The sequence below is a fragment of the Hemicordylus capensis genome, chromosome 1 (genome assembly GCF_027244095.1).
Source record: "Hemicordylus capensis ecotype Gifberg chromosome 1, rHemCap1.1.pri, whole genome shotgun sequence".
Taxonomy (NCBI): Eukaryota; Metazoa; Chordata; class Lepidosauria; order Squamata; family Cordylidae; genus Hemicordylus; species Hemicordylus capensis.
In genome coordinates this window covers 10,651,634-10,679,444 of record NC_069657.1, presented here as the reverse complement: position 1 = coordinate 10,679,444, position 27,811 = coordinate 10,651,634, and the positions used below count along the sequence as shown (strand labels likewise).

The following is a 27,811-nucleotide window of genomic DNA, read 5'->3' as shown; positions in this document are numbered from 1 at the left end:
CTTACCTGCAAGCAACGATGTGAGGTACACACTGGGCTCAATGCAAGTCCGATCCATGTCTCTCTGGAAATCTGTATAAGGGGAGAAAAGGGCAGTGGTTTTATAAAATCTAGGTACCAAAACATGAGGAAAGAAGGAGCACAGAAATAGCCAAAGCATCAACATTAAGCTAAGCAGCTAGAAAGAAGAGGGCTCAGGCATTCTGATGGAGGCCAGTGTTCTGAGAAAGCCTGTATTCTGTTTCCTGTGCTAGGCATCCCACTGAAATCCCCTCCCAACTAAGGCTTAGTTCTTAAGCAGGTGATAAACCCATGCCTGAGCTGTAGGTGACACATGACTGAATGAACTGCTATACCATACATCTTACCTGCAAATAGAAGAGAGGCATGTCTGAGAAAAGGCTAGGCTTGTTCTCCTTTTTGGAGGAACAAGGATTCAGCCACGTGAGCTCTCAGCTACAGTCTAAATGGTACAGCCCAGACACAGGTGAGAACTAGAGTCCCTGGTGGTGCAGTGGTAAAACTGCCACCCTGTAACCAGAAGGTTACAAGTTCAATCCTGACCAGGGGCTCAAGGTTGACTCAGCCTTCCATCCTTCCGAGGTCGGTAAAATGAGTACCCAGAATGTTGGGGGCAATATGCTAAATCATTGTAAACCGCTTAGAGAGCTCCGGCTATAGAGCGGTATATAAATGTAAGTGCTATTGCTATTGCTATATTTAAGAAATCAAAGCACAGCAGCTGTTCACAGGTGATATGTCTTGCTTGATATGTCAGCACATGGGCAGCCTGCCTGATGTTTCAAAGAAGGCAGTACACGTTTTCCAACCTAAAGATTTCACTGGGGGATTAGCAGGCTAAGTAGGAAGCCTGTATGACAGAGTGTGCAGCAGGGATGAGTACATAGGTCAGAAAGGTGCAGAGTCTAAGAATATACATATGAAATATAAACAACACTGGGAACTCCCTATCCTGTGCAGGGGCAGTTTAGCATCCAATTTAAAGTCACTGCTGCAAAATCTAGTAATTGCTTCAAGGATTCCAGTACAAACCTGCCCCCCCCCCACGAAGGGCATAGACAATTCCCAGATTAAAAATTACCTCATTTCTGTCTTTCCTAAGGAAAAGATGCCATATTTGTGCTCAGGGAAAGAAGGATCCCAAGGTCAGAGCAGTTGGTCACTTATTATTAATTATTATATTATGATTTTAAAAAATAATCTCCCCTCGTGCTGCTGACCCCTTGCCATAACCCAATCCAAATGAAAATGTCCTGTGATGTATTCAAGGCATATGCAAACTCTCTGGAATGCCCAGGAGGTCAAGATTCCATAACTACACAGAAGACACCAAAGGCATGTATCTGTTGGGGAAGTGGAGGGAGGGGTTTCCTCAGGGCCATACTAATTAAAAAAATAATTCCGTTCCTAACCTTTTACTTGCAAGGTATAAGGAAACATGTAAAAACAGTATTCTGTCCCAGCTGCTCAGTAAGTCTGCTCCAACTGGACAGTCCCTAATGCTTCTGTATAAAAATTACTGTCCTTATGATGGACTATTATCATTATTTATAAGATGCCCTCAGTGGGCATGAGAGGAGAGGTCTCTGCTAGGGATGTGCACAGAACCACGGCGGGGAGGCGCGAAGGTGGCGGGGTGCTGCTTGAAGAGTGGGGGAGGGGTGCACTTATTCCTCCTGCTGCTTTCCCCCCACCAGCATCCTTTTTTAAAAAGCCCATCAGGGTGGCAGCATCCCTCCCTGCCACCCCATCGCCCGGATATGACCGGAAGTCTCCGCGTGCGCTGGCATGTGTGTGCGCAGGCCTGTCAGAGACTTCCAGTCATATCTGGACAACGGGGTGGCAGGGAGGGACGCTGCTGCCCTGGTGGGCTTTTAAAAAAACATATGCCGGTGGGGGGAAAGCGACGGGAGGAGTAAGTGCACCCTCCCCCGTTCTTAAAGCTAGACACCCCCTGCCGTCGAACCGGTTCAGCGGCCCATAAAGGGTCTCCGAACTGGTTCTGTGCACATCCCTAGTCTCTGCTACTTGGGCAAGACACCTTTTAAAGTGGTGGCCCTCTTATATTTAGCAGGGGGAGAGCAACAGTTCATATACAACCCCAGCTCAGCAGCTTTCCCACAGCTGTTGTGGGTACCCCTCTTGTGTTTCTTTTTAGAGTGTGACAGAGTTCTCTGTCCTTTAGAGTGTAAAGGAATTCTTTGGAGACAGAGAACCACCTTATTCCATGTAAACCACGTTGAGTACTTTTTTGTTGCTGAAAAGCGATATGCAAATAAATAAAATGAATGAATGAATGAATGAATGATCGGCAGTCAGTTCAGTTACACATCCTTAGGCTTAGCTGCAGTAGAATATGGGGACTAAGAGGCTGTGTCAAAGGCTTCACAGAAAATGTGGGGTTTGAGGAGGGATTTGAAGGCAGCACCTCAGAGGCATTCTGGCAGGCCGTTCCAGGAATAAGAGGCAACAAGGGGGAAAGGATGGAATAGTCTGAGGGAGCCGGAGACCTTCAGACAGCTGAGGTTGGTGGTGGAGCTGGAGAAGTGAAGTCATAGGCAGAAGTAGAACAGGATAAGCGAGTGGAGAGATGGAGGGGCAGGGCCCAAGGCTAGGAAGGTAAGGGTAGGGAGCGTGTGCTGAAGCTGCAATTAGTTGTAATTATTGAATTAAACTAAACCAAGCATATTAGACAATTGTATTCAGGTTTTTGGCATTTCTGGCCCATTTAAATTGGCCCACAACCACCAAATGTCTGGCCACAAGCCTGGTGCTCCTTCTGTCTAAATACCTCATTAAATACTCGGGTTTTATCCTCCTGTAACCTATGGTTTTCCTCCCTGTAAGGTTTCATGCTGCAAGGATGAAGCATAGATTTTCCTTCTAGGGCCAAGGCTGAAAGTGAACAGTAATAGTGGGAGGAAAGATCTCCTGCAGGTAACATCATCATGTGTTTCTCTCAGACCAGATCAAGTTAGGATAGATTTACTCATCAATACTGGCGTTCCCAACCGTGGGTCCCTAGATGTTGTTGGACTAGAACTCCCATCATACCCAGCCACAATGGCCATCTGGAGACCCAAGGTTGGGAATCCCTGCATTAGCACACAGCTTTTCCACTCTATCTGGAGTTAATTGTTGCTGGTTGATGATGGTCCAATGTGACCTGCCTGACAGAAATTAATCTCTGGGAAACTTGATGACCTTCAAGTTCCCTACAGCCCTTTGAATCCCATGCTTTTTGCCAGGTCTAATATCACTCTCTTCCTTGAAAGCCCCTCTCTCAGTGATTACTGCGAGAGTCTTCCCAGAGTGCCTGCAAGATATTCTTTCTATTCTAAAACACAGTAGAAAATCTTTTTGGAATTTATATGCAAGATCGAGACACGTTTATGATAATATGAAGAATTTAATGGTGTGAAAAGGTCTGCATCTCGGCTGCTTTTACAGCACACTGACGGGAGGCTGTCTACTGGGCGAAGTGCCAGCACTTTCAAAATTACTTGCAAGCATCTGAGTAGGATATTGGAGAGACCTGTAAATAAAGAGACGTTTCTAGTTCTCCTTCATGGATCATGCCACACTGTGCTGCAGAGGAGGAGGAAAAGGAAATGTTCTACTAACAGAATGTGATAAAAGTATAGGTCCACTAATGGATACTGGTGAAAGAACAGGATGCAGTGGATAAGAATAAATGTTCATTTTTCCCCGTGGAAGAAAGTAATATTTGATGAGTGCAGGTTGTTATACAAGGGTAAGAAAAGCTGCATAACATTAAAAGGTAGTTTTAATCCTATTTTTCTTGTATTCTCTCTCTCTCTCTCTCTCTCTCTCTCACACACACACACACACACACACACACACACACGAAAAACAACAACCAGTTGTACTGACATCTTTGATGATGGCTGCAAAAATTAAAGTAGTACATAAAATCTATTGGTATATCTAGCCAAGGTTAATATCCTGATATACAGCTATTATAGTATTAAGAATAATACTAATGCTTTTAAACTGTAGTCCAATTTGTATTATACTGTATCTTGGATTTCTTGTGTGGAATCTCTCTTGGATTTTATTTTTTGTGTTCAATTTTCCTTTTGTATTATGGTTTGTGGATGGAGGAGTGACCAAGAGGAGTGAAGGGATGAGGGGGATGGAAGCAACGGGATGGAGCAGGAGCAGGAGCGCAGCTCAGGTGAGGGTGGAGAGATCTCTGAGGTGAGGGGGCTGTGGTGGGGGGTGAGGGGAGCAATCAAATACTAGCATGCAGATGCTCTGCGCGGGTCAAGATAGTTCCCATTATTGTTGCCAAAAGTTTTCATATTGTTTCAAAACTATGCTAAATAAGCAAAACACTTGCAAATGGAAATAATTTATTCTTATTGCAGTTTAGTTTTGCTGCAGAGCATACAGAGACCCAGGAGCATGAGCCTTTCCGTGTCAGAGATTTTCAACCTTCCTGTTTTCAGGGATTATTTACATACTAAGGCTATACACACAAGCAGCAAATCCTAGGCTTGGGCTGCCCAGCCTAGGATTGGCTACCTGTGTGCACCGCTGGGATCGAGCCTGATCCCGGCACCGCCCTCATGGGGAGCCTTTTAACCCCAGCCTTCGGCCAGGCTTAAGGACACGAGTGCATCCTTAACTCCAGCATCGTATGTATGCTCGGGCTGTAGGTAGCCTGAGCATACACAGAGCAAACACTCCCGGGAGGAATCCCCCAATGCACCGCACTCATCGCATGGGGCATTTTGGGATTCCTGGAGGCTGGGACTCATTGCACCGTGGCGTGCCCAAGGGAGAATTGACCACTGTCTGGGGGGGAGGTAGGTCCATCCCTCCTTTCTACCACCCACCCCCGTCCACGCGGCTGTGTGCAACAAGGAAGTCTTACTGACTTTCTTATTCAGCTTGTTCATCTTGGATGTTACAAAGGATTCTGCCGAAATCTTCTAGGTCTGCCAGCTCTGGAGAGACCGGCTGGCTCTCACGGTTTCCCAGCATGACCTCAGACTGCACTGCAGAACACACCAAACACTCCCTTACAGCTGCACGCTTCAGGGCAACTTGCAAAAGCCTCAGCTTGCTCTCCATTACCAAACTCACCGAGGAACATTCAAGAAATACAGGGTGCTTCAAGACACACTTTGTCAACAGCCTGGTTCACATGGTCCCAATATGCGAAGAAGATGAACAGCCCCCACATGCGATTTAAGGACATCCTGACAGTGCATCAGGACATCCTTCAGTGACGTCGGGATGAGCACACTCTCGGCACATCGCTGCCCCCCTTCGCATGTTGGGACTGTGTTCATGCGAACGGGTGCACTGTCCTACAACAGTAAAAGCCAATGTAGGGTAGTGGTTAGAGTGTCAGCCTAGGACTTGCGAGACCCAGGTTCAAATCCTCCATCAGCCATGAAACTCACCGGATGACTTGCGAGCAGCCACTCCCTCAGCCTTAGTGTACAGTGTTGATGTGAGGTTAAAACGGGGGTGGGTGAGGATGGGGCGGCGGGAGGGAGGAGACTGTATATGCCACCCTGAGTTTCTTGGAAGAAGGATGGGATAAAAAGGAGATAAATAAAACTAGCGTAACCTGTGCAAAGCATCTGCACGCTAGTACTTGATTGCTCCCCTCGTCCCCTTCTTTCTCTCTCTCTTTCTCTCTCCCTTCCTGAGTTAACAGATCTTGTTCATCTTTATCCTCATTTAATTTGCACAGTGGCAGCCTCCTTCTCCTGAAGGGGCTCTTTCCTCCCTCAGCACCCTTTGCTTAGCAGACCCCTGCCCAACAACCTTTTATCTATATAGTTTCTTCTCTCCTCTACAATCAAGCTCATCTTCCGACCAGTAACAACTGCATTCCAATTTACCTTAACCATCACCGGCTCCTCCTCCCTATCTGCATATGGAATCCCCACTAACCAATCACCACGGTGCTTCTGTTCTGCTACCTCCAACTGGTAAAGTATTGTATGGCGGGGCTTGCCACGTACCTCCTTAGCTTACACACACACACACACACACACACACACACACACACACACACACGCGCGCGAACGACTGAAGTAACTCCATCATTTCCCAAGATGCATTTTCTACAGCTGCTTTCGTTCACTACTTTGTTTCAAAAACATATTCACATTGCTTTTGTCAGAAATATCCAGTGTTTTGAGAAAAACAAAACAAGAAAAACCACTCAGTGACCCTTGAATTCAGAGTTGCCTGAAGAGAATCCATTTTCAATTATGGTTTACAATGCGTTTCCCACACCCTTTCTCTGGCTTTGGATATGAAGCTTTAATCTTTTATTAGAAATAATTGTAGCTTGCCTTTAACTTCATATTTGACAACTATATAATGGAATACTATGAGGAAAAACAAAAATCCCACAAGATAATCCCACTTGTATAAACTGTTTTTATTTTAGTGAAAGGAGATAGCACTGAAGTGCTTGCTTTTGGCCTGGCTTTGTGTGGAAACTACGCAAACCAAAAAGCAGTTTAAACTTCAGTCCCAGCTCTTTCATCTGTGGCCCAGGTCAGGCTCATGAGGGAAACAGCCCCGCTTTGCTTAAATAATTTTGGGCCTGGAATGAAAACAGCCAAGTTAAGCATAAGTATATACATGGGTCAAGAAATGTTGGCACAGTTCACCAGCCAGACAAAATATTTTACTCATCAAGTGGTTCCTCAAGCTTTGTTGGTACATTACTCATTGGGATTTTTTCCACTATTCAGGCATTATTTTCCACTCATTAGGAACAAATAGAGCAGTGGATTTCCTGAGCCCTGAGTATTTAATTTATATACTTATACTAAATAATACTAAATATAACTGTAGTTATATTGTTAGACTTTGCGCACACGCACATGCGTGCGTGCGCGCGCACACACATACACACACACACACACACACACACACACACTCCTACCTACCTTTCTTCCTTATATGTATCCACATATCTTCCAGGTATCCATAGAGAAACTGATTCCAGTTATTGCACTGAACTAGTATCTAGCGCTAGAGACATGCAAAACATCTCAACTGAAAACAAGCCATTTCAAGTACTTCAAGCTCGAAACAAAACACCCTTTAAGTAAAGCGTCTGCTTCAAGCTTGGAACAACAACTACTACTACTACTACAAAAACAACCCCATTTTGATTCTAAACGTTCAATGTTTTGAGCATCATTTGGGAGGTCTGTTTTCCCCTTGCTAATTGACTTGCAATCTGGTTTGGTTTGTTGTCATACAAATCAAGTGTTATCATGGGTAACTGTGCCTCCATTGGCTGTGGGAGGGTGTCCAGAAGGAAGGAGTCTTAAAATATATTCAGAGGAGTAGAGAGAACCCTTATAATGTGCCTCTCTTGAAGAGGATACACCAGGAGAGGAGGAAGGAAGATTTGATTTTGTGGTTCTCTCAGCACTGAGTATAATATGCTGTGCTATTGCTGCTATAACTAGCTGGTTTTGCTGGATCTCGGATTGACAAAGGCAGAACTTGGGTGTCTGCCTTCCTTGAGTGGAGGTTTGTTTTGTTTGTGAGGTAATGTTGTGGTGAGAGAAATGGACTGTGGCAGGTGTGTTTGTGTGTGTGCATTATCTCTTGCTGATTGCTGTGATGAACTCCATGTCTGGCCTTGAGACTAACTTATGCTTCATGCTCTGGTCTGCTCTGCAATCTCCATTGCAAGGTGATCCAAGTCAAAATGTGGCTGAAATTGCTCTAGTTGAGTTCATGGCTATGCTTGCTGCGAAGAATGGGTGCTGCTGTGGCAGTTGTTGCAATGTTAGGAAGTAAGGGCAGAGTCCTAATTGTGTGTGAGAGAGCAACTTGTGCCAATGATGTTACTGAAGCACAGGTACTGTGAATGGCAGTGGATCCTGGGCCAGTGATTCTTTTTTGGCCATTTTTGAACTGTGTTCGAAATGTGTGTTCTGAGTTGAGGTGGATAGATTCTCTTTTACTGCGTGCTTCTGCAGTGTTTTTCAAGGCAGGGTTGCAAAATGTATCACTTTTGACAAAACATTCTGGCCATCTGTGTTCTGTTTTGAGCTCAAAATGGAATGCAAAATTTATTTTGTGCACATCTCTATCTAAAGCTGCAATTCCCTAATACTTGAATGAAATCCTCTCCATTTGGGCCCTTGGCAGATCCATCCTATGGCAAAGAAGTGAAACCATGTTTTTAGTTCCTTCCATGTTGTCTTTCCCTTCACATTCATAACTGATTCTCATCCTGGCTTGAATAGGCAGGCAGCTCAAGCAACTATCTTTAAATAGCTATCTTTAAGTAGCTTTCAAGCAACTACTCTTTGAGCTACCTGATGAATTTGCCCATGACCCAAAATGGTATCCTAGGGTAAAATGCCATAAACACCCTGATTTAGAGGAGCCAATTCCAGTTAGGGAATGTACATAAAAATAATCTGAGGGGATGCTTTTAACATTACAACTTTGGTTCACTCAGGTGCTCTGACAAGTCCCTTCTGATTATGAATCTTGTAAAGTGAGAGGATCTTAAAACTATAATCTAACTTTCCAAGTCAGGCATGGGAAAATGAAAAATTCTGGAAGCAGTGTTCATATGTCTTGAGAACAAAGGGGGGGGGGATATCCCTGCCAAAATATCATTATCATAGAAGTAAATTTGCAAAGCACATCTACACTTTATGCAGAGGTTGAAGAATTAGTATACTTCACGTAAGTAAATAATTTAATTTACACCATAAAGCCAGTGGACTACACCTCCGGAGGGATGTTAAACACTAAATGATTAAATATTTAACTATCAAGTTGAGTGTCACACATCTGCAATTTCAGTAAGGAATTAAACAACCTAGTTCGATTGCTTCACTGCTAGTGCTTAACATGACATTTGCTTGGTCACATCTCTGCCTCTATTCATTCATTGAGCAATACATTCAACAAAAATGCTCCTTTGGCTCACCATTACTCACATACATGACTTATGAACCTGCCTCACACCATCAGATGTTTAGTCCAGTTAACCCAGTTTAGCTTACTCTGACTGGCAGCTACTCTCCAGGGCCTCAACCTCTGCTACCGGAGATCCTTTCAACTGGAGCTGCTAGAGAATGAACTTGGGGCCTTCTAGATGCAAATCTTGTTCCAGCACTTAACCATGGGCCCTTCCCTACAGTTTTGTAAACTGCCCTGCAAGAGCGTCTAGGAACGAGGGCCCATATAGGGGACGTCTTTTGGCTGAGAAAGAAAGGAAGTACCACTAACTAATAAAACACACTTCCTCCAGGCACAAGTGAGTTGTGCAGCTGCACCTTGCCCCAAGTGTTATTTTAATACACATTTTAATTCGCATTAGTCCTCTATCCAATAAAATGACTTTAAAATGTTTATGGGATGGACATAAAACTCTACTCTCTGAAAATGCCAGGGTTTGTATTATTATTTAAACTTCATAAGTGTCTGGTCCTTATCACTGTGAAGAAGAAAAAACCTTGAAAGTGTGTGTCACATAAGCTAAGCAGGATTTCCTGTGATCCTTATAGAAGCTTTTAATAGTTAACACTTTTGAACATTGTGACACATTTTTAAAAAGACAAAAAAGACACCAACCTACTAATATGCCAACAGAAGAACAAGTGAGCCAACTGTCTCTCTAAACATCAAGCAGAAGAATGATTGATTGATTTCATTTCTATACTGCCAAAACCTGCATCTCTGGGAAGTTTTCAATTAAAATAATTTAAAACACTGAATCACTTAACAATTAAAATTATTTAAAACATTGAAATTTTTAAAACATTTAAAACCTAGTATTAAAAAAAATTTTTTTTTTTAAAGAACCATAGATCTAATTAAAAGTCAGGGTGAATAAATGCATCTTCAGTGCCTTTTAAAAAGTTGCCAGAGATGGGGAGGCTCTTATCTCAACAGGGAGCACATTCCAAAGTACAGGGGCTACAACAGAGAAGGCCTGTTCCCGAGTAGCCACCAGACGAGTCGGAGGCTCCGAAAGACTAACCTCTCCAGATGATCTTACCAGGTGGTGGGGCTCATGGCGAAGAAGAAGTTCTCTAAAATACCCAGGGCAAAAGCTGTTTAGGGCTTTATAAGTAATAACCAGCACCTTGTATTTTGCCCGGAAATGTATCGGCAGCCAATGTAGTTCTTTCAAAACAGGAGTAATATGGTCTCTCCTAGATGACCCAGAGACCAACCTGTCTGCCGCATTCTGAGCCAACTGCAGTTTCTGGACTACATACAAATGCAGCCCCACATAGAGTGCATTACAGTAATCCAACCTAGAGGTTACCAGCATATGTACTACCGTTTTGAGGTCGTTCATCTCAAGAAACGAATGCAGCTGGCGTATCAGCCAAAGTGGATAAAAAGTATCTCTGGCCATCGCCTCAACCTGGGATACCAGGGAGAGGTTTAGATCCAGAAGCACCCCCAGACTGCGTACCTGTTCCTTCTGGGGGAACGTGACCCCACCCAGAACCAGTAGATCAAAATCGTCTCCCGAGTTACGATCCTGTACAATAAGTACCTCCGTCTCTGGATTCAGCCTCAGTTTACTGAGTTTACAGTTTTCAGGATACTATGGTCAATAGTATTGAAAGCCGTTGAGAGATCCAAAAGGACCACAGAGTCACACCCCCTCTGTCAATTCCCAATTGAAGATCACCCATCAGGCCGACCAAGCCAGTCTCCACCCCATAGCCTGCTCAAAAGCCAGTTTGAAATGGATCTAGATGATCAGTTTCCTCCAAGACCGCCTTGAGCTGGGAAGCCACCACCTTCTCAATCACCTTGCCCAGCCATGGAAGGTTGGAGACAGGCCTGTAATTGCCTAACTCAGGGATCCAAGGCAGGCTTCTTCAGAAACAGTCTAATGATTGCCTCCTTAAGACATGGAGGCATCCTGCCCTCCCTCAGAGAAGCATTTATGATTCCTACCAGGCTCTCTACAACAGCTTCCTTGCCAGATTTTATAAGCCATGTCGGACAAGGATCAGGAGGGCAGGTGGTAGGCCGCACCATTCCAAGCAACTTGTCCACATCCTCAGGGGTCACAAACAGAAACTGATCCAGTCAAATCGCATAAGAGGAGTTGTTGGACTCCTCCAGTTCAGACATCCAGTTCAGACATCAAATTAATTGTGGAGTCTCCATCTAGGTCGGCCCGAATCCGAGAGATTTTATCTGCAAAAAACTCTGTAAACACATCACAGTGGGTAACTGGTGACTCCAAATTCTGGTTCAAAGGGTGGGGTGGGGTGGGGGGATACTAGTCCCCTCACAACCCTGAACAACTCCGCTGGGCATGAACTCACAGAGGCAGTACAGGCAGAAAAGAAACACTTCTTTGCAGTATGTATTGCCTGAGCATAGATCTTTAGATGTGCTCTGTTGCAATCTGTCGGATTCGAGTTTACAACAGAATAAAAACAAAGTAAAACATTCGTTAAGACAAAAGAGGGGGGGACACACATTACAACAATTTAAAATTTTTAAAATAATATTTTAAAACAGCATTAAAACCATTAAAACAACATTAATTAAAAGCCTGGGTGAAGAAATGTGTTTTTAAAAATACATATCCCACTTATAAAAACATTTATATTCCACTCTTCCTCCAAGGAGCCCAGAGCGGTGTGCTACATACTTAAGTTTCTCCTCACCACAACCCTGTGAAGTAGGTTAGGCTGAGAGAGAAGTGACTGGCCCAGAGTCATCCAGCTAGTAACATGGCCGAATGGGGATTTGAACTAGGGTCTCCCCGGTCCTAGTCCAGCACTCAACCCACTACACCACACTGGCTCAATTTTGAAGTGGGTCGGAGGGGACGCTTGGGAGCAATCATGTCTACTGCCCTGGAAGTAGGCACTGAAACTGAAACCGATCCAGCATCATCACATAAGGGGAGCTGCTGGACACCTCGGCACACCTAGATTTGTTTGCACACCCCTTGATTTGTTTGCACAAAATAAGAAAATCCAACTGAATAGATTAGGGAGTCCATCTGGGTTTCATCTAGTGATGAGGGCTGAGTGGTGAGTCGTTTCTTAGAACATTATCTAATGTTCATATGTTTCGGGTCCATAATGTGTAGTGGGTGAGGAAGTGATGAGGAACTGCTCATCCCTCACTAATACTCTGGGCCAGAGATGGCCAGCCTGAAGTTCTAGAGTGTTACCACGCTTGCTCACACATGCGTATGCTGCACACGTGTGTATCTATGCTTTTGGACTTACTTGGGGGAAATCTGGTCAAAACTGAATTTACAAACATGAATAACAAACAGGCCGCAGTCTGGACACTGGCAGGACAGCGCCAATTAGGGTACCCCCAGAGCAGCAACAGCCGCAGAGATACTTTTTAAATCCAACTATCAGCTCAATCCAAAGGCTGGAGTTTGAGAGCAACGAAGATGGGTGGCTGAGCTGAGCAGCAAAACGTGGAGGAAGCAGCCTGGCCATGAAAGCTACTCTAGCCTACAATTTATAGCTGTTAAGAAAAGTCCTGTGCAGGGGTGTTTGTGTGTGTGTGTGTGTGTGTGTGTGCGTGCACACAAGACTCACCACTTCACTGCTTGCATACATATGTACAATCAAACCCACAGTGGCACCCATCCACTTGAACATGAGTTCCACATAAGAATCATGAGACTCACAGGAAACCAAGGGTGCAGCCACCTGGAATTGGGTAAAGTATGTGCATTACATATTGGTGTCTAGGGGCACCAAAGAATTTGAAAGGTTTCCCCTGTGCAGGTGACAGGAAAGCCAGAAATGCAGGTGATGTGGGGGGGACGGACGGAAAGGAATATGGCGGCATCAGGACAGCAGAAAGGAATTATAAAAAGGTGGACGGGGGGTGGGAAGGGCTGGAATTCAGTCTCTGTTCTGCCAGGGCCAGGCCATGTGGATGTTTGATGCAAAGCTGCTGTGCAATGCACAAGTGTTTCAAGGCTGTGGAACTCTATGCCACCCAATATCCTGTTTCTCTAATGTACCCCATTTCCTCTGAGTTTCCATTGTCTCCTAAGAAAGGGGTGCAGCAGTCTTGTTAGCACCCAGAGGGCTTACCCAGTGGGCCAGGTGCAAGAACAAAAGTCACATAACAATCTTCCATCAGTTTATCCAAACTTGTCTTTAAAAATCAAAGAAGTTCTTTGTTTCCAAACTGTTTTAAGGAAACCTCTTGAGTACAAATAAAGAAGAGTAGGATGTCCATTTAAAAAAGAAAAAAGAAAACAACATTTCATATCCTGCTCTTCTTCCAAGGAACCCAGAGCAGTGCACTACATACTTAGGTTTCTCCTCACAACAACCCTGTGAAGTATGTTAGGCTGAGAGAGAAGTGACTGGCCCAGAGTCACCCAGCAAGTATCATGGCTGAATGGGGATTTGAACTCGGGTCTCCCTGGTCCTAGTCCAGCACTCTAACCACTACACCATGCTGGCACCTACTGATTCTTTTACTGTCAGAAAAACCTAAAGAGCTTAACTTTCTTGTTCAGTATTACCTCCCTGGTTTGCAAAGTGCTACTGTACATTTCCTCTGAGTTTCCATTGTCTCCTAAGCAAAGGTAAAGCCATATTTTGTGCCAACTTTGGTTTTGGGGGGGGGGGACCCAAGCAATCCAACTTGATCTATACAGTTGCCAGTGGCACTGTCTAGATCTCATAAGATTGAGGGGGGTGGTGTCTGTGACAGCCCAGGGAAATAAAAGGGTTGAGACGCTGTAGAACCAGCTTGCTAAGGCCAGTGATGATTTCGGAGGTTTTGGCAGGCACTGTCCAGCCATTTGTACGATGTTCCATTAACTGTGAGGACTAGAAATTCTCTTTTACAAACAAACAAAAGGAAGCAGAGACTCTATGGGATCCAGATTTGAAATTCTATGGACCAGATTTGAAATTCCTCATACAGAAAATACTCGACCAAAGTCAGGATTTGCACAGTCCTTGAATTTTGTGCAGGAACTCTGTCTACTTAACACAAAACAAGCCTCGCTTCCACTTGGACTCTGATAATAAAAATCACAGTTCAAACAAGCAAGTCCTCCTTTTATTGTTGTATACCAGCCATTACTTTGAACAATTCTAGGAGGAGGATTCTAAGCAACACTAAAGAGGGCGCCGTTGGTTAATTATATCTGCTGTGCTAAGTTGCTTTTTGGAAGAGGTGATTCTTTTAAAGACAGGACACTTGACAATGATTTTTTTAAAAGCTAAACCTTCCAAAAGAGGATACTGTATGGAAATACGTTTGCAGAAAAGAGTGTGGAGGAGGGGGGGAAGATTTTTGCTGTTGCCGTAGCATGGTGGGGTCCAGTGGTACTGGATTCTGTCCCCTGTACACACCCTGATGGGAATAAGAACCAGTTCAAGTTCTAAGTTGCCATTCCTTGGCTAATAGCTTCAAGCTGCCACAGCACAGCTGCATGGGGCAGCCAGACAGGCTCTTACAGCAATGCTTTGATAGCGTGGGGGCCCTTAAGTGTCAGGATATAGAAAAAGGCAGCAGTTGTTGGCTGTGAAAACAGTCTGATGCAAACCAGATGGGGGCTCACTTGACGGGCAACACAAAAGGAAAACAATTGGTTCATTCAACAAAAAAGTCGAGCCACTGCCCTAGAGAGTTAACAGAACACAATAACAGTCAACTGGAGCAGAGGCAAACAAGAAACAGTTGTGGAGAGGAAGGGATTTGTTTCTCCTCAGACTAAACAAGAAGTTTTGATTTCTAATTCTCAGATTCATTTAGTTCAGGCTGGATTACTGGCTTCTCACTCCCCCCAAGACCTTCTACAGCATTTGTGCGGTTTATTTCTGCTTTCAGACACCTTAAAAATGGGACACTTTGAAGGACAATGAAGGTTCTGTTTAGTTGACTTAACACAGCCTGGAATGGTCTCAACAAGACAGCCCTTTTTCTTACATTCTCCCAGCAATGTGTGGCTCTCTTCCTGCTAGGACAGTAAAATGTGAAGTCGTCACATACCAAGAGCTCTGACGAGGAACAAATCTTTATCTAAAAAAACCACAGTGGGCTGCTTTGTTGCAGTGGATGGGTGGTTTTCAAACTGTCTGCCTTCAGGGAACTCTCTTTGCACCAACTTGTCTGCTGAAAAATTCCTGCTCATCTGCCAGGGCACCCCAGTGGGCAGCAGAAGAGTCTGAGGCACCCAGCCTTCATGCCAGGCCCCTTGGCTACGTCTGTTGGGCCTTACTGTTGCTCTCCATGAATTGGAAATGCAAACTATAAATGTTTCTATGTTTAATTTATTTAGATCCCACTTTCCACATTATAACCAAAGCAGCATACATATCCAATGAAATTAAAATAGTTTAAACATCTAAAAAAAATTACAACAAACAATCAGAAACACTGCAAAGACCAGAAAACTTGAAACAGAAAACCTACACTTAAAAGCTTGTCAAAATCAGAAAGTTTTCAAAACAGGGAGAGGGAGGGGGCTGTCTGATCTTCCTAGAGAGGAAATACCAGTGACGTGGTGCCACGACCGAAAAAGCCCTGCCCCTGCCACCCAACTGGAAATCCAAGTAAAGACAGGCCAGAGAGCAGGGCCCCTGAAGAGTGGGCAGCCAAACATCCCCTTGTGGCGGTACACTGTAGGAGGAAGCTCAGTAGGTTTCTCCAAAGGTTTCTCCAAAGTGCTAGATCCTCAGTCCAAAAACACTGGTTTTTAAATTAAACCCAAATACAAACGTGTTAGATCTATATTCATAAGCCCTAAAAACTGAATTCATGACCTTTTATCAAAAACACCAAGCTTTTCTATTAAAAGAGCAAACTACGGCACACAAAAAATTGTCCAAATTCTGAAGTCAAGCATTATAGATAACCAGACAATAGCAATGCGCTGTTTGTGGCAAATGGAAAGGAAAGAATAAATAATGCTTGTAAAGAATGGATTTGCCTGTCTACAGAGAGACCCAAACAGAAACCAGCCAATTTCACAACTGTAATCTCCATCTCTGTCTTGAAGCAGAAAAATTCATTAGTGTAAAGGTATGTGGTACATGACCAGATGTTTTAGATTATGTTCTTATTTAGTTGCACGCCTATGGATTTTACTTTTTGTAGCAATTAGTACCCAGATTTTCCTGTCTCTGCCTTTGTCATCCTGATGGACAAATTACACTGGGAGGTGGACATGGGGAGTGTGATCCGGGTGGTTCTCCTGGACCTCTCAACAGCTTTTGATACCATCAATCATGGTATCCTTTCTAGGCAGTCCTGAAAGGATGAGCATGGGTGCTATATGAGATTCTGCTCATGCTGGAGGACAGAGCCCAGAAGATGGTGCCGGGAGACCTTTGCTCTGCCTTTGGGCTTGGGGAGTCCCACCAAACCCAGTACTGTCCCCCATGCTTTTTAACATCTACATGACACTGACAAGTGAAGATGTCTGGAAACTTGGGCTGAAGAGTCACCACTATGCTGATGACACCCAGCTCTATCTGCTTCTGCCATCAAACACTAGGGAAACAGTGGAGGGCCTGGACCAGTGTCTGGTAGCTGTATGGGACTGGATGGGGGAGAACAAGCTCAAGTTTAATCCAGACAGGATGGAGGTGCTGTTGGTTGGGTGTTCAGCTAGTCAGGATTTTTAATCTATGCTGGATGGGTTTGTACCCCCCTTGAATAATCAAGTAGTCAGTTTGTGGGTGCTCTTTGATCTGGGGCTTGTATCAGAGGCCCAAGTGGCATCTGTGATGAAGACTGGCTTTTACCATCTTCGACTGGCTAGCCAACTGTAGCCTGTTACTTTATTTTTACATGTATATCCTGCTCTTCCTCCAAGAAGCCCAGTGTACATGGTTATGTTTATCATCCGAACAAGTGTGCGAGGTAGAGTAGGCTGTGAGATAAGTGATTGGTCCAGAGTCAACTAGTGACTTCCATGGCTGAACTGGGGATTTGAACTGGAGTCTCCCCAATCCTAGTCCAACACTCTATAACCACTATGCCATGCTAGCAGGATATACATTTCCTGTATATCCTGAGGAGAGGTCCATCAATGGCTACTAGTCGGAGGGCTGTGGGCCACCTCCAGTCTCAAAAGGCAGGATGGCTCCGAGAACCAGTTGCAGGGAAGTAATGGCAGGAGAGAGGGCACGCCCTCAACTTCTGCCTGTGGCTTCCAGCAGCATCTGGTGGGCCACTGTGAGAAACAGGCTGCTGGACTAGATGGGCCTTGGGCCTGATCCAGCAGGGCTGTTCTTATGTTCTTATTTCCTACATACCTGCTTCTAGTCCCCCACCCTTGGACCACTGTTCTGGATCTTAACATCTAATTCTGCTGTTTGCTTCCAGCTCTTTGGATTCCCGTCCACTCATTCTGGAATCTGTCCTAAGCCCTATGGCTTGCATCCAGATGGAGCAGAGACCTGACAATCTCACACTGAAGGTGGGGTGGGAAACCAACAGGTGGTGAAGAGCCATTTTAAGTCATCCGTGACTGTCACATAAAGGCTTAAGGGGAAAAGGCTTGTCCTCTGTTCCCAGCTGGGCCCGGAGAAATTGGAAGGGGGTTCTGCCAAAGTCCCATAATCAAATGCAAGGCAGCCATATCAGCATGTAGGACCCACCCTGATAACAGGGCTAAGAAACACACACTTGCCAAGTAGGCTATGTTTACACAACAGGGAGAACTAGTATAAAGATGCCCCCTTTTAGAAATTCCATAATTATAAACTATTAGAAAATCTTCATTAAGGCCCATCAAGTAAACGCCACAATCACCAGAAGAACCACAATTATGCTCTTAAGAGGTATAAAAAGAAAAAGACGTGGCATGCTAGAAGACTGGCAATTAGGTAGCTGCTAAAATAGGCCCGGCTTTTACTTAACATCTTAAATGGATTTTCCAAGTTAAGTGCTGTGTTTTGATGGACTAATGTAAATCTGCTTGATGTTGGATTATATATGCAACAGAACACATAGTCTGGCAATGGTGGTGTGTTACAAGCTCCTAGTCAACAATGTTGGCATTAAATGTATAGTACTAGTACATCCCTCCATTAAGAAGTGGGGTTATGTTGTACTGCAGTGCATAGGTCAGAGAGAGTTCAGTGTATCTGAGGCCTATTGAGACTAAAGGGAATTCCTAAGCTATGAGTTGCATTGACTTCAATGGAGGTTAAGAATGAATGTATATCTTTGGATTATGCCACATACAGGTGAACACTGTTATCTGCAGGAATTCTGTTCTCTGCTACAACCGTGGAGAATGGAACTGCAGATAATGAGGCATTATAGGAATTGGGAGAGGGGGGTTAGGTTCCTGGAGGCTTGGGAAATGGGCAAAAATTGGCGATAAAAATCAAAAAAGTGGGGCAGGAGTGCCCTATCGTGCTCCGTGGGTCTCCAACTGTCAAGGAATATTCCCCACTTCCAAGTCCCCCATTTTTCCATGAGGCATCATGGGGAAAATGGGGGGGGGGGGTTGTGTGGTTTCAATAAATAAATAAATAAACAAGCCACAACATGGCTCCTTTTCTGAAAATGGTGGCTGGCCTTGGAAATGTCATTTCCAGCCCCCCCGACACCGTGGATATGTGAAATTAACCTTTAAAAAACCTCTCCCCCACTCCCCACATATGCTGAGGTTGGGCGACAATTACCCAACTGCAGATGTCGGGTCTGCAAATAGCGATATTTGTCTGTATAGCAGTAGAAGTGACTTCCTATTATTCAGTTTTTTTGCGCACAACACCAGAACTCAAAGGTCCTTTCCAGCTCTAAAATTCTATGACCATAGAGCAATAGTCGTATCCATGCTTAGCATGCAGAAGGTCCCAGATTCAATCCCTGGCATCTCCAGTTAAAAGGACTTCAGGTAAAAAGGATGGGAAAGACCCTGGGCAGTGCCAGTCATGGAGCTAGTTGGACCAATGGTCTGACACAGAATAAAATAGCTTTTATATTTACTCTGTCCTCTTGTTATGTTAAATGCTTATGAGTGCAAATGTAAGCAAGGCTATCCAGAAATAAATTCCAGGTAGATCATTTTTTTAAAAAAAGTATTGTGCTTTGGGCACAGGAAGATGAGTGTTAGATCTTTCTGGAAATATTCAGCCAATAAGTGATTTATTATTTTTTTTTAAAGAAGAATTTTAGCATTGGAGGGAATCCTGCAGGTCTTCTAACCCAACTGTCTGCTCAGTGCAGAAATCTGCTAGAATCTGACCATTGGCTTTAAAAGTAGGGGCTGCTACACAGGAAGAGCAAAATTTGCAGTTTTAGTTGCGATTTCACTTGTAGTCCAAGATGGAATCATTTTAGCTTTGTTTTTAATCTGATTTGCACAGCTAGTCAGGTAAATTTGTTATTTTATGTTTGGTTTTATTTTCACCCTCTGTTTTGAAGTCAATAGGGCTATAAACACATGTGCACACACCATTTGCCTGCTATTATTCTGCTATCCAGACATAATCTTGCATTGTTTCAAATGATTAGTGTTTTTAGAAATGGAAAGTTCTCAGGAAAAAATGTTCCACCTAACTTTACTGCTGCGGAGGTACAGCTCTATTCATGGCTGAGATTGTATTGTAGAGTGCAGGACATGCTTTTTCCAAATATCTCCAAATATCTATGGAGAAGGCTCATCGGTTATCTAGTTTTCCCTGGCTACACAGAAAACTCTGCAGACACTGCAGTCAGGGACAGCCTTTTCTAAGACCTGTCCCAACTTCTGCCTATAGCCTACTAACTTGATATAAGTTGCAGCACGGATCCTCATTCCTGCTTTCCTAGTATGTCCTCCTTGCAGCTCCATTCCCTAAACAACTATTCTGCACACTCAAAAATGCATCTGACAGAAAAATCAATTTGTGCAACTTGGAGCCAGTGATTCAACCCCGCTTGCTTGCCTGCCTCATCATCATATAGGCCAGGGGGGCAGTTAAGGACAGATTTACATTTTCTGCTTGGAGCAAGCTAGTCTTGTCAGAGTGACAAGCACCATGCTGCGGCAGCCTTAATTTGCAAGGAGTGTAGGGAAGGGTAACTAAAAAGCTCTTAGATTAAGAGAGTCATTAGCATCACAGCAAGGCTCTTCCTTTAATGTCCATTAATTTTGTTTTTCAGTCCACTGTTTACCTAAAAGGATTTATACACGAAGGGGGTGAAAGCAGGTCAGCCCTGCCAGCTCACCCCCACCCCCACCCCCCTCAGCTTTTATTCGTGACCATCCGAGGTGGGTGCCAGCGGGATCCCTGCCCGACTGGCTGTTTTGCATCTCTCAACCAAGCCACAGCAATTACTAACTTTCATAAAGGACACGCTGCTGCAGTTCACAATGTGGGAAGGACAAAGCTCTTCCAGTCACATCCTAGTAGGTTTCCCAGTCCTGTGAAGGACTGTGAGAAAAATTATTTTTGGCAAGCAGCCTTTCAGATGGGAAGGAGGAGAGAACCCAGAAGCGCCCCAGAGAGCATATCTGGCACAAGGTAGGAGCCCAAGGTAGGACCTGGCCCAGCTCCGTTTGCACCTTCTAGCGTGCTAATGGCAGCCTGGAATGAGTATTGCTATAGCCGAGGCAACAAAGCAACGGAGATGCTGGCCAAATCTGATGGATATATATTTAAAAGCTCATTACTTGGGAAACACCCTTGTACTTTTTTCAGGAGATTCACGGAGACGGCGGACTGGCAGCTGTACTGCCTATATTTTAGATGTTGCGGGACTTGCATCTTTACATTTAGGATCACCATTGTCAATCCCAATTTGTGAGGATTGCCCCCACACTCTGGAGATCACAGCACTTACCATATTTGGTATTATGGAATACTAACTTTGAACAGATATGCTCAATCTCATGCCTTATTAATTCTGAGAGACCAGATAGTTAATATAAGCATCATAGCTGTTAAAATACCTTTTGAAATAAATATACTTAATCTGCACTTTATATTGCATATTTTCAAATTTAAAAAACTTGACCGAGTGTGTCTATTTTTCCTGTGTGGAAGAAGCCAGCACCAAATATACCCAGGTACAGTATAAGGATACAGAAGAGAACAGCAGTGCGACATTCTGCAGGAAATCCACTGTCCTAAAAAGAGACTGCTGCAATTATTTTATCCCACTGCTTCATTCTAGACTGCTATGTATTTTCACTTTAGCAGGCAACCAAAAGTGAAACAGAAGAGGTATCATAGCTTACTGAGCCATTCCAGGAATTCTTGGACAGAAAATGGAAAAAACAGGTTGCTTACCTGTAACTGATGATCTGGTAGAGATCCGTCGATATCCATAAGAATGGGTTCTGCGCCTGCGCAGGAGTCACGCGGTAGCCATGCCTGAGCTTGTCGAAGCGCCGAAGCCACGCCCCCACGCTGAGCGTTCTATATAAGGCGTGTCTTTGGCGCGAAGTCCCTCAGTTCTTGGACGACCGCCGTGGAGGACGACCATCCAGAAGACGAAGGTGAGTTCATCCAAGGTAAGTGCTCAATAAAGGACGTTGCAAAGGGCTGCACACCGCAATGCACATAAAGGTAGTCCTACTGCAGAGGGGAGGTCGGGAGGGTCTTATGGATATCGACGGATCTCTACCAGATCATCAGTTACAGGTAAGCAACCTGTTTATCTGGATCGAGATCCGTCGATACCCATAAGAATGGGTGTCTAGCGAGCTCCAAAAAAGGAGGAGGGGAGCAGTAGGAATTAAGGCAGCACCCTTTTCAAGATGCTTCTCCCGAATGAAGCCTCTGCAGCAGAACGTACATCTATGGCATAGTGTTTGATAAACGGGGACTCAGAGGACCATGTAGCTGCTTTGCAGATGTCCGTGAAAGAAACCCCTGCTAGGTGTGCAGCCGAGGAAGCGTGGGCTCTAATGGAGTGGGCCCGTATAGCTTCTGGAGGTGCTTTGTTTTGTAGTTTGTATGTGAACAATATCACCTGCACCAACCATCTCGACAGTCGTTGTCTGGAGACTGGGGAACCTTTGGAAGAGCCTTGGTAAGACACGAAGAGACGTTTGGAGGCTCTAAAGTCTTGTGTTCTGGACATATAGAACAGCAGAGCACGGCGTACATCCATAGTGTGCAAGGATCTCTCCAAGGAAGTGGAAGGAAGTCTGAAAAACGTAGGCAGGATTATATCCTGAATGAGGTGGAAGGAAGACACTACTTTAGGTAAAAAAGAAGGATCCAGACGCATTCGGACTTTGTCTGGATAAAAGATAGTATAAGGGGAGTCTACTCTGAGTGCTGTGAGTTCACTGACTCGTCTAGCAGTAGTAATTGCTATCAAAAAAGCAGTCTTCCAGGAGACCAGTTTCAATGAACATGTGGCCATGGGCTCGAAAGGAGGCTGAGTGAGGGATGAAAGAACCAGAGATAGGCTCCATGGTTCCACAGGAGGCTTAACTGGCGGGTACACATTCGAGAGACCTTTTAGAAAGGCCTTACTCAACGGATGGGAAAACAAAGTCTTTCCATCACTGCCCGGGTGTTGTGCGGAGAGGGCAGCCAGATGGACCTTAAGGGAGACATTTGCAAGACCTTGAGTTTTTAGTATCGTTAGGTAACGTAAGACTTCCTTGATCGAAGCCTGCTTGGGTAAAAACCCTCTAGACCTTGCATATATTTTAAAACGGTGCCATTTGCTCTGATAATTCTTACGAGTGGATGCCTTCCGTTGGTTGAGCAAAATTCGTCTTAGGAGAGTATCCGCCAGGCGGTCAGATGAAGGGTGAGAACGTCTGGGTGCAAGATCTGGCCGTCGTCTTGTGTCAGCAGATCTAGGCGCTGAGGTAAGTGGTGGTAACAGTTCTTGGACAGTCTGCGTAGCCGCGGAAACCAAGGTTGTCTTGGCCACCAAGGGGTAATCAAGATCCCGTCGGTCGGTTGAGACAGCAGACGTGCCACTACCCTGGGTATCAGTGGGAGTGGGGGAAACATGTACGGAGTCTCTTCGGACCAGTTCAGCTGAAAAGCATCCCCTAGAGAACGAGCATCGTGGCCCGCTCTCGAGCAGTAACGGGAACATTTTGTATTCCTGGAGCAAGCAAAGAGATCTATGGAGGGAAACATCCATTGGTCGAAGAGCGGGGTCAAGACTTCTGAATGTAGTTCCCATTCGTGTTGGTGATCTTTCAAAAAGACCCGACTGAGGTCGTCGGCTAATACATTCTCCAGGCCTTTGATGTGTACTGCTGCACGGGCAATCTGGTGTTGGATGCACCAGTGCCACAGCTGGACGCTGAGGGCACACAGGCTCCGGGACACCGTTCCGCCCTGACGGTTGATGTATGCTTGTGCAGTTGTGTTGTCGAGCTGGACTTGAACAATCTGGCCTTGTATGATTGGAAGAAAAGCTCGCAGAGCCAGAAAAACTGCTAGTAGCTCTAGGAAATTTATGTGTAGTAGGGCTTGTTGAGGAGACCACCTGCCTTGGATCTTGTGCCCGTTGCAATGTGCACCCCAACCCTGTAGAGATGCATCTGTGGTCAGCCAGACAGTAGGGGAGGGATTTTGAAAGGGGACCCCACTGAGCAGATTGTTTCGGCGCGTCCACCACGTTAGAGAACGAAGGACTTGAGGAGGCATTAGTAAGCGTTTGTCTTGATTGTCCCTGCATGGGTGAAAGACAGAAAGAAACCATAGTTGAAGCTTGCGCATTTTTAGGCGAGCGAAGTGTATAATCGCATTGCACGAAGCCATCAGCCCTAAGAGGCGTTGGACGGCAAGGGCTGGTTGGGTTGGTTGTTGCTGGAAGAGACGAATCAGGTCTCCAATACAGTTGAACCTGTCCTCTGGTAAGAACGCTTTCTGCACTCTGGTGTCCAAAACTGCTCCTATGTAGGAGATAACCGGAACCGGTTGTAGATGTGACTTTTTCCAATTGATTTGAACACCTAGGTCGTGGAGAAGATCTATCACATAACGGATATGCGAAAGTAACTCTTCTTTGGTCTTTGCTGCCAGAAGCCAGTCGTCTAGGTATGGATAGATAGCAATCCCTCTGGTATGTAGGTGTGCAATCACCACAGCCATGCATTTTGTAAAAACCCTCGGTGCGGTAGACAGTCCGAAGGGCAATACATTGTATTGGTACACTTCCCGTCCGACGGTGAAACGTAAGTACTTTCGGTGGCAAGGTCGAATACTTATATGAAAATAGGCGTCCTTGAGGTCCAGCGTTGCAAGCCACTCTTCTCCCTGAAGGAGAGGTAGGATGTGCTGTAACGCCATCATGCGGAATTTTCGGACGTGAATGAATTTGTTCAGGCGACGGAGATCCATAATGGGTCGTATACCCCCATCCCGTTTGGGAATTTGGAAGTAACGGGAGTAGAACCCGTCTAGCCTGTCTGCCCATGACACCGGGGATATTGCCCCTTTGCAAAGAAGATCCTTCACCTCTTCCCTCAGGAGATCCGATGCAGGAGTGAGCTTCATCCCCATAAAACGAGGAATGGTCTTGAATTCGAGTGCATAGCCTGAGCTCACAATCTTCAGGACCCATTTGTCTGATGTTATGTGGTGCCATGCGGGGACATGGCTGGCCAGCCTGATGGTTGGCTGGGACAGAATAGTCGATGGTGAGGACGGTACCCGCGCTGGCTGGGAAAGGGAGAGAGGAGGAGGTGTCAATGGGCAATTGCAATTTTCAAAGACGCTTTTGGTTGTCCTGCGTCTTGGAACGCTGGGGTTGAGAAGCTTTATGCCTCTGCTGGTAGGCTCGCTTTTGATATGGGGTATATGGCTTTCTGAAATCCCGGCGATCTTGGGTTCGATAGTTGGGCCTATATTTTCCATAATTGGGTCGGTATCTTGATGACTGCCCGGAGGATGATTGGGCAGCAGTGAAGGTTTTTGCCGTGAACTTGGATTTTTTTAACTGTTCCATTGTGGCGTCTGTGGTGGTGCTGAAAAGACCAGAGCCATCGAAAGGCAGGCCTTCGATCTTTTCTTTCATGTCCATCTGGAGATTAGTGGACCGCAACCAAGCATGCCTGCGTAGAGTGATAGCTGCTGTCATGGCCCTGGACTCACTTTCCGCTAGGTGTTTAGAAATGCTTAGCTGGCGACGAGTCAAATCCCCAGTGTTTTCCAAGGTCTGGCGGAACTTAGCCCTAAACTCATGTATAGGCAAAGATTCCAGGTCTTTTTCCAAAAGTTCCCAGAGGCCATGTGTGTATTTGGCCGTGCAGGCCGCATAGTTGGCCACTTTGATCGAAAGGCACGAAGTCGAATACACCTTCCTGCCTAAAAGGTCTAGTTTTCTGCCCTCTTTATCCGGAGGAACTGTATGGCGTTTGCCTGACTTAGAAGAAGTGGCGCAATCAATAACAAGAGAATTGGGCGCCGGATGCTTCAACAAATATTCATTGTCCTTATCTTGTACCCGGTAGAGGCTCTCAAGTTTCTTGGAAGTTGGCGTGGAGGTGTGGAGTACTTCCCAAGCGCACTTAGCCGCCCTAGTGATCACTGGTAGCATAGGGAGTGCCACTGGAGCGGTAGATTGAGACTGAAGCATAAAGTTGTATACCGGATCATCTATTGTCGCCAAAGGAGAGTGAATGTCCAGCCCCAGGGAATCCGCCATCGCACGAATGTGCTTGTGGTAAGCTTTCAGCTCATCATTTGGAGATACATACGTGGGTGGAGCCACATCCACTGGAGGATCCGCAATATTACTGTCCTCATCCGAATCCGACTCAAAATCGGACGAACCATAATGTTCAGAGGGGGAGCAAGGAGACGGTTCATTTCCATTAGTTTGAGCAATGGTTTGTGTCTCTTCAGTGCTGACAGATGAGTGTGGCAGGACATCTGTCTGAATGGAGGCAGATCTTGTGCTCATAGGAAAAGTCTGTGAAGCACGGTGAAATAGTTCTGGGCACTGCGTCTGGGTAGATACAGTAGACACAGAACGCAGTGGCAATCGTTGAGACCCGGTGTCATCAAACACATATGGTTCTCCAGGTGAAGTTGTACCCATAGGATCCTGGGGGTATTCACAGGTGTGCCATGTTAGCGGGGAGCGTCCTTGGCTGGCGGATTGAGGTCTGGAGGAGTGTGCTGTGGAGACTGAAGGTTGAGATGGGCCTGCATCTGTTGGCAAGAAACCCTTAAAGGTAGAGGTTGTCCGTCTACTCGACGTTGAGTCCAATAGCGAAAGCAGTGAGCGAGTCGCTGATGGTAGAATATCCTCGGCATCGACGTCTATGATCTCGAAAGCAGGAGGTGGGCAGCGTGGCGTCACCTGAGAAGTGAGGACCGGGGTGTGCAGTACAGTATCTCGAAGACCGACCGACGGTGTAGATGGCGAAGCCGAGTGTAGTGGGGTCGGAGCTGGCGATAGAGCTCGAGCAATCGGCATCGAAATCGACGTCGAGGCAAGCACCGGTTGAACAGCAGGAGTCAATATCGAGGCAACTGTCGATGCTGAAGGAGCTGTCGACATCGAAGGATTTGTCGGCATCGACTGAGCTGTCGATATCGAGGGAGCAGGTAGCGCCGACTGATCAGTCGTCATTGGTGGCACTGCAGTGGTCGATGGAAACCCCGATGTTGATGGTAAAGCTGACGACTTCGATACACTTGGTGGAGATGGAGTACGCGGAGGCAGGTCTGGGGATCTTCGACGTTTTCTAGGTGGAGAACTATGCCGATCTGTGTTTCGACGCCCAGAAGGAGAGTCGTTACGTCCACTTGAATGAAGATCCGGTCTCGATGGGGAAGACGAAGAAGATGTACACGGCGTCGATGTTGACTTTACCGGTTTCGATGTCGATGTGGATAACTTGGATACACGCGAAGGAGCTGGAGATTCCTTCGACTTAGAATGTTTCTTCGGCATCGAAGTAGGCTTCGAAGAATCAACTTTCTTCGATGCTGAGGAAGACTTTCGGTGGCGGCTCGACGTTGATGGAGGTGCCGACTCCGCCCTCGGGGGCAATTTTGAAGACGAAGTTGAGGTCGAGGGACGAGGAGTACCCGGAGTGGAGGGGCTCAGAACCACGTCATAAATAGCGGCCCGAAGGCGTAGCGCTCGGTTTTTTCTCGTTTGCTTCGAGAAAGAGAGGCAAATCTTGCAGGAGGCGACATTATGTTCCTCACCGAGGCATAATAAGCAAAGGTCGTGAAGGTCCTTGGAGGGGAGTTTCGCCCTGCAGCCTTCACACCATTTAAAAGATCTTTTCTCCTCAGTCATATTCACACTCGTAGTGGAGTCCGTTCCGAGGTCGAAGAGCCGGGATCGTCGTCAGTCAGTCCGCGTCGAGAACCGGGAAAAACCGAGAAGTCAGTCCGAGTCAAATTCCAAACAAAGGTCGCTTTCCAGTCCGTCGTCAAAACCAAAAATCAGTCAGTAAAGGATGAACTCGTTCTTAATGTAAAGAGGAACTTTTCCAACAGCTGAGGTGGCAGACCGAGGTACAAACGCAAAGGCGGTCGTCCAAGAACTGAGGGACTTCGCGCCAAAGACACGCCTTATATAGAACGCTCAGCGTGGGGGCGTGGCTTCGGCGCTTCGACAAGCTCAGGCATGGCTACCGCGTGACTCCTGCGCAGGCGCAGAACCCATTCTTATGGGTATCGACGGATCTCGATCCAGATTAGGAACTTCTGGCAGTCTTCTTGTCCAGCAAGCAAAAGTCCTGCTTCATTTCCCCCCCAAATAACTGAACAGCAACTTGGTAGTGAAATCCTCCATGTTGTACCTCAGCCACAGGACCATTCTGTCAACCACTCTAATGCTGACCCTGAGCCCAGAAGGTCTCATGGCCCTCGAATCTA

General features: G+C 45.7%; 1 protein-coding gene across 10 annotated transcripts in view; it reads right to left on the bottom strand.

The window, feature by feature from the left end:
• The window catches only part of KIAA0586 (KIAA0586 ortholog), a 165,248-nt gene that overhangs the window by 18,339 nt on the left and 119,098 nt on the right, over positions 1–27,811 (bottom strand). For 9 of the 10 annotated variants that reach the window (XM_053248537.1, XM_053248533.1, XM_053248551.1 and 6 more), the window contains one exon: positions 6–71. In XM_053248537.1, the coding sequence (XP_053104512.1) occupies positions 6–71 (66 nt within the window). Of the gene's footprint in view, positions 1–5; positions 72–27,811 lie in introns of those variants that run through there. The other variant, XR_008306756.1, reaches the window with a different exon arrangement.